Below are 12,443 nucleotides of genomic sequence, written 5' to 3' on the forward strand. Positions count from 1 at the left end.
GAATGTAATGGCTGCTTACTGAAACACACAGGCAGCCCTTGAATGGGGTACTGAGTGGGAATTAATAGAACTTTGGCAAATGGAAATGCAAGTCTGGTCTGTTTAATGGACAAAAGCAGCAGCTAGAACTACACGAGCTGTGCCATGTGATGGAAGCATTAGACTGCAACAAATGGTATTAAACTGTGTCCAAATCTTAATACCAGATTGACCTTCATTCTGTTTGCAATAAGTGTGTGGGACTTGGAGATTTCACATAAAATACTTATGGTTGACCAAAGGATTTTTGTCATTTTTTTGCTACTGTCCTTGTTAATCCAGTGTTGCACAATATCTCTTATATTGTGACCTACATGTTCCACAGGCTGCAACAAAGAAGCAAAAGTATGAAAAGATTAGTGAAAAGAAAATGTCTACTCCTGTTGAGGTTTTGTGTAAGGTAAGAATTTCCAAATGATGTCATACTGTGAAATGGAAGTTCTTTTCTTTCTTGTTTTTTAAAACTAAAGCCAATATATTAGTCTCACATGGCATTTGCTGCTGAATAATACTTTTTTGGCAGTCATGGATGCCTTGTTTGGCCACCCAACGAGGCCGTCTGTGTGTGTAACAGGGCAGGCATTGCTGTTTCTTGGCATAGTTCATGCCACCATCATTCCAGTTCTTGGCAACTGTTGACTGTGCAAGCTCGACAGCTCTATTAGGTGAGGCTTGTTCATTTCTTCAAGTACTACAGTGAAAGTTCTACATGTGCCCTCTTGGGTAAATAAAGCCAAGGTAGAGCTGTATAGCTTGCCCATATAGACTTGTTTCTGCCTTTTCAAGATTGCTCAGATTGTCTTCTGTATCTCAAATAGAGGCTGTAGTGGAATTGGATGTCAAGTGATGTTTAAAGCCATGTTGCATAATGGTGCTTCTTCAGTGCTATCCTTTGGGTCTTAATATTTCTCTTGAACTGTGGCAGCCGTGTGCTTGTTAACAAAGGTCCTTGAGAACACGTGGTAGTTTTTGTACATCAAACAGCAGCACCAGGGACTGCGCTTCCTAGTCATGCACATCTATATACCCTTACAGTCCGACAACATCTTCCAAACCGCTGAACTGTTACACCCTATGTTTTCTTTCTTGTAGTACAGCACTAAGCTGTATGCTATTTACTTACATGTAGGCTTTAATATAGCTTTAAATGCATAAATATGTGAACCAGGGGATCTTTGAAAGAAGTCTTCATGGTTTAGGTCTTCACACTTAATAACTGGTAACTGACCTTGCCTCTAGTATGCTCAGGTAGGTTATCAAGGAAACACAAATGGAATCTTTTAAGAGACAATTACTACTTATTTCAGAGACCTATTTAATAAGAACTACATTTAATTAGGGTGAATGAAGTGATTTATCTTATATTGAAGGACTTGGTAGCAGAGGACTTGAGATTGTAAAACATGCATCAGGTAAGAATTCTGGGGAAGGAATGTGTACCTGGTAACTTGCGGATCAAATCCACTTTCTGAAATAGAGAATAAATGCATAACTAGAAGCAAAGTGGAATTTACACACATGAATCTTCAGCCAGTTTTTCTCTGCCTTTATAGACAGAAATACAGCTTTTTGCTGCCTTATAGGGTTGTTATAAGCTTTTTGCTTCAAGCCATGGCTTGATTAACACTGTTGATTTACAGGGATTCCCTGCAGAATTTGCCATGTATCTGAACTACTGTCGTGGCCTGCGCTTTGAAGAGGCACCAGATTACATGTATCTGAGGCAATTATTCCGTATTCTTTTCAGGTCAGTCTCAAAGTGGAAAAGTACAGAAATTTGTCCGTGCTTTACCAGTTGGTAACTGCTCTGTGGGACTTACACTGCGGAAAGCTGATCCATATGTGTGTGGTATAGGGAGTTCTGGGAATTTCTTTCCATTTCAGAGTTTGAAAAGCTGCCTAAAGGACCTGAAAAATACTGTTCAACATCAAACATGAAGGAAAAGATTTTCCTGTTTTTTGAACTGCATGATCTGATCACTTATGCTAGAGCGTTGAGCCCATGCTTCAAGTTCTGTTGCAAGTTGCTTAAGAAATTAATCCCTCCGTAGAAGTGTTTGGAGATTGGTGATGGGACTAGCAGTGGTGTCCAGGAGATGGATTTCAGTGGAGGGAAATGGTGTTGTTTCATTGAGCTTGTTAAAGAAACCAGAATTTAAACTCAGCCTTGTGGAGTCAACAGTATCTGTCAAAAGAAGAGCTGGTACTGATCTAAAGAGTCTCCCTCCAGGTTTCTGGATTCCAAAGCAATTTTTGTTCAATGAACTAAAATACTGTGGTCTCTCCTTAAAACTATATATATATTTAAAAAAAAAAGCTGAGAACCTTAGTGCAGACAAATAGATAAGCTGGGTTGTGATGAGTGCTGCTTCTACAAATGCAGACTTCTGTGCAAACAGTGAAGAAAATGCATCTTGATGGTATTTGGGCTTGCTTCAAGAATCCCTTTAAGTTAGTAATACTTAGCATTTATATAGCATTCATAATCTCCAAAACAGCTTACAAAAAAGTTAACCTCTAGTTCTGGGTTTTCAGCAAAGGCCTGGTATTAGCAACAAGGAAGTTAGGATGTGTTACAGTAAAGCATTTCGCTCTTTTCTAGGACCTTGAACCACCAGTATGACTACACATTCGACTGGACAATGTTAAAGCAGAAAGCAGCACAGCAGGCAGCCTCTTCCAGTGGGCAGGGGCAGCAGGCCCAAACCCCCACAGGCAAGCAAACTGACAAATCCAAGAGTAACATGAAAGGTTAGTAGCCAAGAACCAAGTGACGTTACAGGAAAAAAAAATTACACTAATTTGGACAATGTCAGCAATTTAAGTGTTAGATCAAGGAGGTGGTTTAAAAAATATATTTGGCTGTTAATTTAAAAAGCAAAAACAAGAGACGTCCTTGGAGAATTTGACTACTAACTTTATACCAAAATGTCCTTGTTCTTCATATCATTTCTTCTGGGGATGTTGGGTCATTTTAACCACTGCATCTTTTGCTCCTGCATTAACCACTTTCCAAAAACAAGAAACTGACTTGGTGTTGGGAATGTGACATTTTTATTTTTATTTATATATATACATATATTTATATATGTATAAATATATAATACAATCCAAAATCCTAGACCTAACACTTCTTAAGGGATAATTCTCATTATCTAGGCAAGGATCTAGAGACTTTGGGTTCCACTCTGTTCCAGCTGGGACAGTGCTGTGGGTTTTCTTCTGTTCTTTATGCCTCAAACATTGGAAGCAGAAAATTGTGAATGATCTGGCTTCCTCCAGTGGGTTTACATTGAGACATTTGGTCCAGAGTCACAGGAAAGGACCAGTGAGCTCAAAATGTCTTGTCTAAATTGCAGAGTAACCCTGAACTGCTGTGGACTGCCAATTCACAATTTTCTGAAGTACGTGGATGTTCTGGGTTGGGGCTTCAGGTTTCTTGACTATTTTTAATGTTTCTAGGTTATGGTTTCAAAGGGAAATGTTGTGAAATGTTCAAGATGTAATTGTGTAAAAACTGAGATCTGAAAAAGGCATATACTTTTTTTTTTTTTACATGTTCATGAAGCTTTCAAATTTCTTTTTATGGTGTAAATCTGCCAGTGTTAATCTAGTAAGTCACTAGACTGAAACTGCTACAGCTAGTGACTATTACCGCCAGTCTTGTAATTAAACTGATTCCTCAAGATGAGTTGAGGATAAAATTGAAGCTGATGAGATTCATTGAGTGAGAATAGAGAAGCTAGATTTAGGTTATTGCTACTGAGCTAGCCTGCTGCTTGCTACTCTTCAGCACATTCTTGTATTGACTATAATTTTTATATGTATAAAATTATATGGCAGACTTAAGTCAAAGAAATGCAGAAGTGTTTACAATAAACTTACCAAAACTTTTTTTCATGTATTGTGGCAGCATTCAAACATTACCAAGTGGCTTTAGTCAAAATAGCTATCCAGAAATGTAGCATTTCTTCATCTTTCTGGATGAAGTAAAATACCTGCTGGTCTTTCCAAGACTCAATCTGAAATGGTTTCTTGAAGAAAATTTTTTTTCCATAGGATACCATTAAATGTCAGATACTTTGTGGCATAAGGTGTCCAACTTGTTTGGCTGGGGCCAACAGATGTTAAAACACTGAAGGCTGTAAACCAGTTCATTCAGCTGTAACACCAGTATGTAGCAGACTCGATGATTAAGCACCCAGGCTTAGATTGCTTCCTGAAATACAGAAGCTCTGACTGGAGTGCAGGACTCGCTGCTGAATCCAGCCCGATGTCGGGGTGTGGAGAGGTTGGCTGTTGGAGCAGGAGGAAATAATTTGAGCAAAAATGTAGATTCTTCACAAGTGCTCATGTTAAAGTGAAGATCTTACAGTAGGTGATGATCTGTAAAGAAACACTGCCCTGAAAATCAAGTTGTATGTACTTGAAATATTGTTTTGCCGGTGAAGTGTTCCGAAGCTTAACGTGCCACTCCTGGCTCAAGTGGTCTCTGACCAAGTGCTATATCATAAGTGAAGAAAAGGTCATTATAATGGTTGTCTGCCTCACTTTCTAATGATGAGTTAGTGACAAACTGCAAAGCTGCAGCTGACTGACAGGCATGAATAACAGGGAGGCTGTCTTGCAGTTGAACCTTATAGACCGTATCTGTTTCTTGATGGATCTTCCTCATCGAATTGTCCTTCAGCAATAAGGCCCATCGCTGTAGCTATGGAGAAGTTGTTTTTCTAGCAAAGTTTCAGTGGCTCTTGCACAGCGTAACAGCCTTCTGGGGGAATGATTCCTTGCTTTCCTCCCTGCATCATGAAGAGAAAAGGCTTGTGACCTTCAGATCGATCAAGCTGTAATGTCAACACAGCGTTAAAGTAGTGCTTTTCCTGAAGACTTCCCCAGCTTCCTAAAATAGTTAGCTTAGCCTCTTCATCAAAGTAAAGATTCCAGATTTCTAAAATCCTACGTGCCTTTTTGTGAGAAATACTGTCTGTTAAAGAAGTTTTTCTGAAACCAGGTAAGCTCAAGCAAGAGGCTGTATGGCTTATACGGTGCTGTCACATTGAAGATCAATTAAATACCTGGTTTATTTTTTCCAGAGTTTAGTTAAATTCTCATGTAGTTGCTGTAGAAAAACCTATGCTGAAGTGGCTTAAAAGGCTTCATGGCATCAAATTGTACCACTCTGGTAACTATGTCCAGTTTAATGAGTACTGCAAATAGCAATTTACAGGTGCATTTATTGGTTGAAATCTTACAATATACTGTATAAAGCACATATTCAATAGTACTTGCACATCTTGGGAGCGGGGCAGGGGGCTGTGAAATCTTAATTCTTTCCAGTAACATCCAGAGACTTACATGACTCAGATTATTTGGACAGTGTGCTCATAGATATTCCTGCTTCCTTAACTCAGATCCATATTAAACCATCTCACTGAGTCCTGTAGGTTATTCAGGCTGAATATTCTGTTTGGTTCCAGGATAGCCTGTTCTGTCAATGGCCTTTTTTCTCTTTTATTTTTTCCCTGTCCCTCTCTGGAACCCTGTGCAGTGTCTTTTGTAACAGCAAGATCAGCTGTTTTTGAACTTGGGAGAGGTGAACTGTTTCAACATAGAGCTTCTTTGCTGACTCTGGGAAGTTCGGCTCTTGATCTCTTGACAGTGCAGCAGTTGCTCAGGTGTGATTTGTAACAATGCTTACAGTCAGCTTTCCTCAGTCATAAAACTGACTCACACAGTCAATCTCCAGGATAAAATCTATCAGTTCCATTTGCAAGAGAGGTTTTTAATTCACTTCAGTGTGGAGTTCTGTAAGCCTGTCAGCAATCCCATTAGCATTCACAGGACACCTGTGGTTGTGGCAGTATTTCTCAGAACAAACTATTAGTTGGCTACTTGAGATTTAGCCAACTGACAGCTTAATACTTTTCACTTCTTGTCTCTGCAGCTACTTAATAAAGTCTGAATACTCCTCAAGTAGAGGAGCTCCTTAGAGTTTGACAGTACAGTTACTTTTCGTCCCGTTAATCAGATCTGCAGCTATAGTAATAATAAAGCAATTTGAGTATCCCTCATGTAGCACAGAGATTATCAAAGTTTTGGTTACACCCTGGAGGGACAAGGAGTGATGAATGTGCAGATTTGAGTTGGCCCTGTAGATAGTGAAGATCTGTTAGAGAGATGCCAGCATAAACTCTTCAGCGTGTTCTTCATACTGCCAAAGTCTTGTGTGCTACATGAATGTCTCGATGTCTCGTTTGGCAGCTGTGGTTGGGCTCTCTTTGGGAACACTCCTGTCTAGTCTTAATAGGACTTGCAAGGGGTGTTGTGGGTTGAATCTAGTTCCCTATTGCTCTCTGTAGAGTTGGGCATTGTCTTGGCCATAATACCTCGGATTTGAGGTGTTCTAAGAAATGGCAGTGTATAATTTGTTAGCATGTCCTTTTGTCCTCAGGTTCAGGATCATATTTTCATTTGAAACATGCAGGCTTCTAAAGCAATGAGTTGATCTGTTTCTTTCCACAGTGGGAGCACAGTCTTCCTTTGTTGACTTAGTTTGGGCTGCTTTGATGGAGAAAGTGGTTCAAATAATGAATCAATGTTCATTGTTGAACACACTAAATGGAAAAACAGTGTAAGTTTTAGTTGTATGCATCAAGTAAGGGTTATGGACAACTATGCACGTGGAACTAAGGAATCACTGGGGTTTCCATGAGAATTTGCACTCAAGTGGGAAAGACTGTCTTAATTCTGGTGTGGGATTTGGTTTTTTAGGATTGCTAGTACTGGATAAAGAGAACTGTCCTTCAGTGCATTAAGATTGGGTTCAAACAAAGCTATTGAATCCTCTGACCTGTAGCCTATTCTGGAAGAGTTAAAGCTGTCTTCTGGGTACTATCCAGATATGTTTTTGATTGAATGTCAGGCGATGTTTATGACTTGTTTGCACTTGCTTCTCTCTGGATAACAGCACAAGCTACAGCTGAGGTCAGCTTTGTCTGTATTTCACTCTGAAGAGATTTCTGTTGCATAAACTCTGAGCTGTTGCTCAGATGAATTCATACATCGACAGAATACCATGCTGTTTGGAGGGCATCCAGAACGGAAACTTGCTTGGCAAAGGAGTCTTTCGTTGAGACTCCCGTTGCCTCTTTAAACCACAGTGCTACTACCTGCGTCACCAGAAACGAGTATATAAGCAGTCACATGAAGACTGGCTTAGCTTGCAGTAACTGGTTCTTTCAGATGTCTGTGTATTCCTTTACTCTCCCTTTTCCACAATGTCTTGAACTTGTCATTTGGAGTTTGGAACTTTATAAGAGTTGTTCTTGATTCCCCACCTCCCCTGTCACATGTTGTTTCACTTGTCCTTCCAAGGACGGAAAGTATGCTGGGTTCCTAGTTACTGTCAAATGTTCTCGCTTCTGTTCTGGTTGCCCAGAGCATCGTACGTGTGAGCATGTAGTGAACACCAGTTACTGTAAGGTAAGTTATTCCTGTTCCTTTTCTGTCTGTGTGACACTGCTGTACTGCGTCTCTGAAGAGCACCACTGCAATCAGATGACAGTTTGACATTCAAGGATATAAACATGAGACATTGCAGACAAGTAGAAAACAATCCTATGAAATTACATCCTGCTTCATAGTGGCAATAACACGTCTTGTTTTCAAACTGTTGGTCTGAATTCCTATTTAAGGAATGTGGCATCCAGCTGGTGTATAAGCCTGTTTTCCAGCACAGCAGTAAATGTGAGTGAGAGGTGTGTGTTTGAGCTAAAGCGTGGTGGCAAATGCTGGTTAACTTTGGAAATGAACACCAGGAACTATGCAGTTCTGAGATGCAGCAGCATTTTCCCCTTTGAATGACCATAACTGATACTTAATTCTCCTACTGTGAAGGCTGTTTCTCATTTTCATCCTGTATCAGTAAGTTGCCCTTGTGTTTATCTTGCAGGTTTCTGAGCATGGCGAGGATGGGACAAAGCAGAGCAGATCGGAGCAGGACTTGTCACTCCCCAAATCCTAGAAATTTTAGTTCATACGTACACTTGCCAGTGGCTGTGGGCAACCATTTACTTGGTGTAAAGAACTTAATATCAGTATAAACTGGCTCTGGGCAGTGTCAATGATGCTGCACTTTGAGTTGTAGCAGCTGTAATTGTGAATATTACTGAGATAGTGAAACATGGTGTCCAGTTTTCTATTGCATTTTTTTCAAGTGGAAAAGTTACCTAATGGTTGACACACAAGTGGAGAAAATTGTGCATATGCCAATTTTTGTTACCTTTTTACTTTGAACTACACTGCTTATGAGATCTCATTGTTTTGGAAGAATGGCATGAACAGTCTTCGGCAACAGTTGTGATAATTGTAAATGCTCACAATTGTGCACTCTTTTCTGGTTATTCCTCCCTGGGTTTTGAAAGTTGTACACTTAAAACATTCTTAAAGTTGTTGGCTTCTATGTGCAACATACCAAGCCAGCTGACATGGTAGTAACCAAAGATTCCAGTTTTTAAGCGTATGAAAGACTCTGCCTGCTTACCTGTGCTAGAAATAACAGCATCTAAAGTGAAGACTTAAGAGAAACTTAGCGACTACTAGATAATCTTTAGGACTCTGCATTAACTCTATAATGTTCTTGGTATAAAAGGAAAAACAGCATATTTGTCACAAAATTTAGTTAACATCTTACAACTGAACCTGTATGTAAGTTGCTTAGATAAATGTAATCACTGTAAACATCTATATGATCTGGGATTTTGTTTTTATTTTGAAGCGGGAGCTTTTTTGTTTACAAGTTCATTAAAAACTAAAAAAATGTTTCTGTAAGGAAATGAGATTTTTTTTTTTTAATTTGCCTTGTTAATTCAGTTAAGAAATCTGCATCACCCTGTTTTTAAACCAAGTTTTAAGGCCATTTGTTAAGCAAAAGAAGTCATATTTCTTTCTAAATCATTTTAGATTTAGTGTTGTAACTTCCTCATTTTGTTTTTAAATAAATTTTGTATTTTTTCCTTGAGGGGGAAGGGGCAGTCTTGCATTTTTATAACTTGTTGTTTGAGACCAGCCCTCTATACTAAGATTGGATTTTTTAAAAACGAAGTGGCATCTTTTGCAGACCTGGTACTGGCAGCCTCCGAGCGTTGCCATGTCATGCATCGGCTGGACTGACTTGTGATTGCTAGTTTTGAGAGAAATTTGAATGGAGTATTTGGATGGTTTTAAACCAAGGCATTTTCTTTCAAGTTCTTGTGAAGTGGATATGACCAGATTTACTCTTGTTCTTGGGGACAGCCTCACACCATGCAGAGTTCACATTGGTTACTGCCCCCGGCTGTCTTCCTTCTCACTCCTATTCTAGCCCAGCTGAAAGAAAGAAATACTTTTATTGCTGGTAATTCTTTAACAGTGTAATTTATTCCTTTATAGCATGTCAGAATAAATTAAAAAAAATGTCTGAAAATGCTGCCAGATGCCTATTGTGTAAATGTTGTTTGTACGTTAGCTTTTTAGACAGTTTCTATGCATGTAGCAGAGTTCCTGCTCAAAGTTCATATTTTTACTGTTTGAAAAGGTCTTTCACTTTGAAAACTGTTTCTTCAAGATCTTAATACTTACACTGTGCACTCTCTGTCATCATGGAGTGGTAATCTGGATCAAGGCCGCACTCTTGTGCGGTCACTATGCATACTCCCTTTACAAGAAGGATCTGCCCTGAGAAGATGTTAAACTTTAGCTGGAGAACATTGTGTGCTAATAAACATTTGTATAGATAATCTGGGAGTACAGGGAGGCAAAAAGTCTGCCGGGCTTCAGCGATATTGGTGCACATTTGGAAACTTCTCTTCTGAGTCAGAGCAGTGTCTCTCTGTTACCTGGAAGGTGGAAGAAGAAAAGTAGCTCATTCTTCTGGCTAGGATGTCCTCCTAGGCTCTGAGTGTTGCCCTATCCGAGTAAGGATGCTTTACAAGCAATGCCTCATATGAAAACTGGTATGTTTCTAAGAACTGGTATCTAGAATACTATGTTATGTCCTTGCATATGATTTCTACTATCTAGGTGATGCATCTGACAACATGCATTGGAAGAAGCATCAATGAAATGCCTTCTTGGCAGCTGTTTTCAGAGTGGCTGCTTGGAATTGTTTTGGCACTGCTTTTCTTGCTTTGACATGAGGTATTTGAAAGTCGGAGGAAGTAATTTGGTTTCAGGAGAAGAAATTATTTCCTCTGTCCGTTAAATTTACTCCCAACTTTGAGGAGGGTTGTCAAATTTTAGAAACAAAACTGCCCTTGATAAGCACTGTAAGCAAGAATAGTTCATACGCTTGGCATGTCAAAATGCATTGGTTTGTAGTTCTTAAAACTGCAAGCCATGTCCTGCGGAGGAGCATGGAGTCCAGTTAGTCTTTCAGACATGGTGTGCTAATAGACCTGACTTCTGCACAGAAGTGTGAGCTTAAACTGTCAGCTGTGTCGTGCTGCTTTGCAGAAAACAAGCCTGCACCAGACATGCTGAACGATGAACAAGATGACAACCTTCCTTAAAGAGATGCTGTGATACTGAACACTCATTTGCTGTATAATCTATTTGGTTTGTAACAAAGACTTAAAACTGAAAGCATTAAAAACTATGTGGATCTTGACTTCTGGTTGCAGCTCTGCAAAGGTTTTGTGTTGGGAGGTTTACTCTTTACCTGCTGTCCTGATGAAAAGTCAAACTTCTGCAAGCGATCGCAGCCCCCCCTTTACAAGTAGTTGTCGTAATGGGGGCCATAAAGTGCAAGAACTACAACCTCAAGTTCCCTGGAAAGTGCTAGAAGTCAGGTAATGATATTAGGCTGTGACAACAAGTTCTTGGTCATCTTCTAAGCTGTGTACAGCATTTCAAAGCAATTTATTAGTGCTGTTATAGCAATTCTGAGAGGTGTTCTAAGGCCGCCTTTTAGAGGCTTGCTTAATTTGGAGCATGCAGTGCTCGTGTGCAGCATACTGGTTCATTATTTTTAACCTATTTAAGCCATTTCTTGTTACAAGTAATTGGGAGTCCTTTTCTCCCATAAAAGGCTCTGAAAGAAGGACAGACTGCTCTAGGTTTCGGTTATTAGTTGCATTAGTGACATGGCTCTCGCTGTCTGGCCTGCCGTTCTGCCTGGTGTTGGGTATCGGTAATAAGTGATGAATTCAAGCCCTGGCTGTGTTGAAAACGCTGTCAGTCTCTGAAAGCCAGGTATGTTTCTTGTAGATGTGTCAAGCCTGTCCAGCATGTGCCATGCTAATAATTTTTGCTGATTTCTACTGAATTCTATCTGTATGGGGGTTATTTTTCAAGCTTACGTGTTGACTTGTTCTGCTATTGCATTATTCTGCCTGTTCTCTCAGTTGGCTTTTTCAGGCGCGTTGCTTACAACGCGTAGGGGCTTGTACGTGCTTTGTGTGCTGTGCTTTTCCTGGAGTGGACTGCAGCAGAGGTGAAGGTGCCCAAGTCGTAGCTGTGCTGCTTTGAGCAGGAGGTTGGGTTAGATGCCTCTCTGCAGTCCCTTCCAGCAGGAATTTTTCTGTGATCCCAAGTTGGCTTTTTTGCATAAGGCTTTAATTTCTCTTGACAGCATTCTCCAATTTAGAAGATTTGTTGCTTAGCCAGCTCCGTCAGCCCATCTGCTCCTTACATAATTGTGGTGAAATCATCATGATTTCATATCAGCTTGATGTCATAATACAAGTTTATGAGCATAGCAGGCTCCAGATAAAAAGGAAAAGCGGTCTGGGAGGAAGAGCTGTCTGCTCCGAGCACTAATGCCTCTGGAAACACGAGGTGAGGGACAACGCAGAGGAAGTGCCCACCCTACTAATTGGCCCTGAGTGGAAGGACGGCGTTCATGGCGTGGTCTAATGTGGAAATGGGTCTTTAATGTAATCCTTGTTATCCAGGGCTAAACAGGAAGGGGGAGGGTGGTACCAGGTCTGCATGCAAAGAATTGAGATTGACTGTTGTGCTGGGACACAAGGATGTTCATCGTTCTCAGCTGCGTTAAGGAAGCTTTTCAAAATAGACCCAGAACTGTGCTGTCCTTAGCCATGAAGGAAAGATGGTGTGTTAAAAACAAGGATACAGCCTTCCTTTAAAGGAACCCCAGTGGGCTCAGCTGCTTTGCAAAGCTCAGTACTAAAGGTGTGAAATCTTTTAAATTAAGGTGCTAACTTGACTTTTTGCATCATGTGAGATGTTCTTAGATGTGCCTGTTGGTAGTACTGAATTTGGGTAGCTGGAAATTGGGAGGAGCTAGGGAGTATTCTCACACCAGGCTCGAGTGATGAGGTTTTCAAGTATTTTTGTCCAAAAATAACTGCAAAGGTGATGTAGCTCCTTTTTTTCAGAGAACAGCTTGGCATTTTGATATTGAG

General features: G+C 40.2%; 1 protein-coding gene across 3 annotated transcripts in view; it reads left to right on the forward strand.

Annotated features, from left to right (window-relative positions):
- Positions 1 to 9,510, forward strand: part of CSNK1A1 (casein kinase 1 alpha 1) — a gene marked incomplete at its 3' end in the record, with an annotated part of 35,619 nt that extends 26,109 nt beyond the window's left edge. Inside the window, exons 7-10 of one of the 3 annotated variants that reach the window (XM_082489745.1) lie at positions 365 to 439; positions 1,680 to 1,786; positions 2,642 to 2,790; positions 7,991 to 9,510. In XM_082489745.1, the coding sequence (XP_082345871.1) occupies positions 365 to 439; positions 1,680 to 1,786; positions 2,642 to 2,790; positions 7,991 to 7,998 (339 nt within the window). Of the gene's footprint in view, positions 1 to 364; positions 440 to 1,679; positions 1,787 to 2,641; positions 2,796 to 7,990 lie in introns of those variants that run through there. The other 2 variants (XM_082489746.1, XM_082489747.1) reach the window with 2 other exon arrangements.
- Positions 9,511 to 12,443: the final 2,933 nt, after the last annotated feature.

Source organism: Vanellus vanellus (genome assembly GCF_965231255.1).
Source record: "Vanellus vanellus genome assembly, chromosome: 13".
Lineage (NCBI taxonomy): Eukaryota > Metazoa > Chordata > Aves > Charadriiformes > Charadriidae > Vanellus > Vanellus vanellus.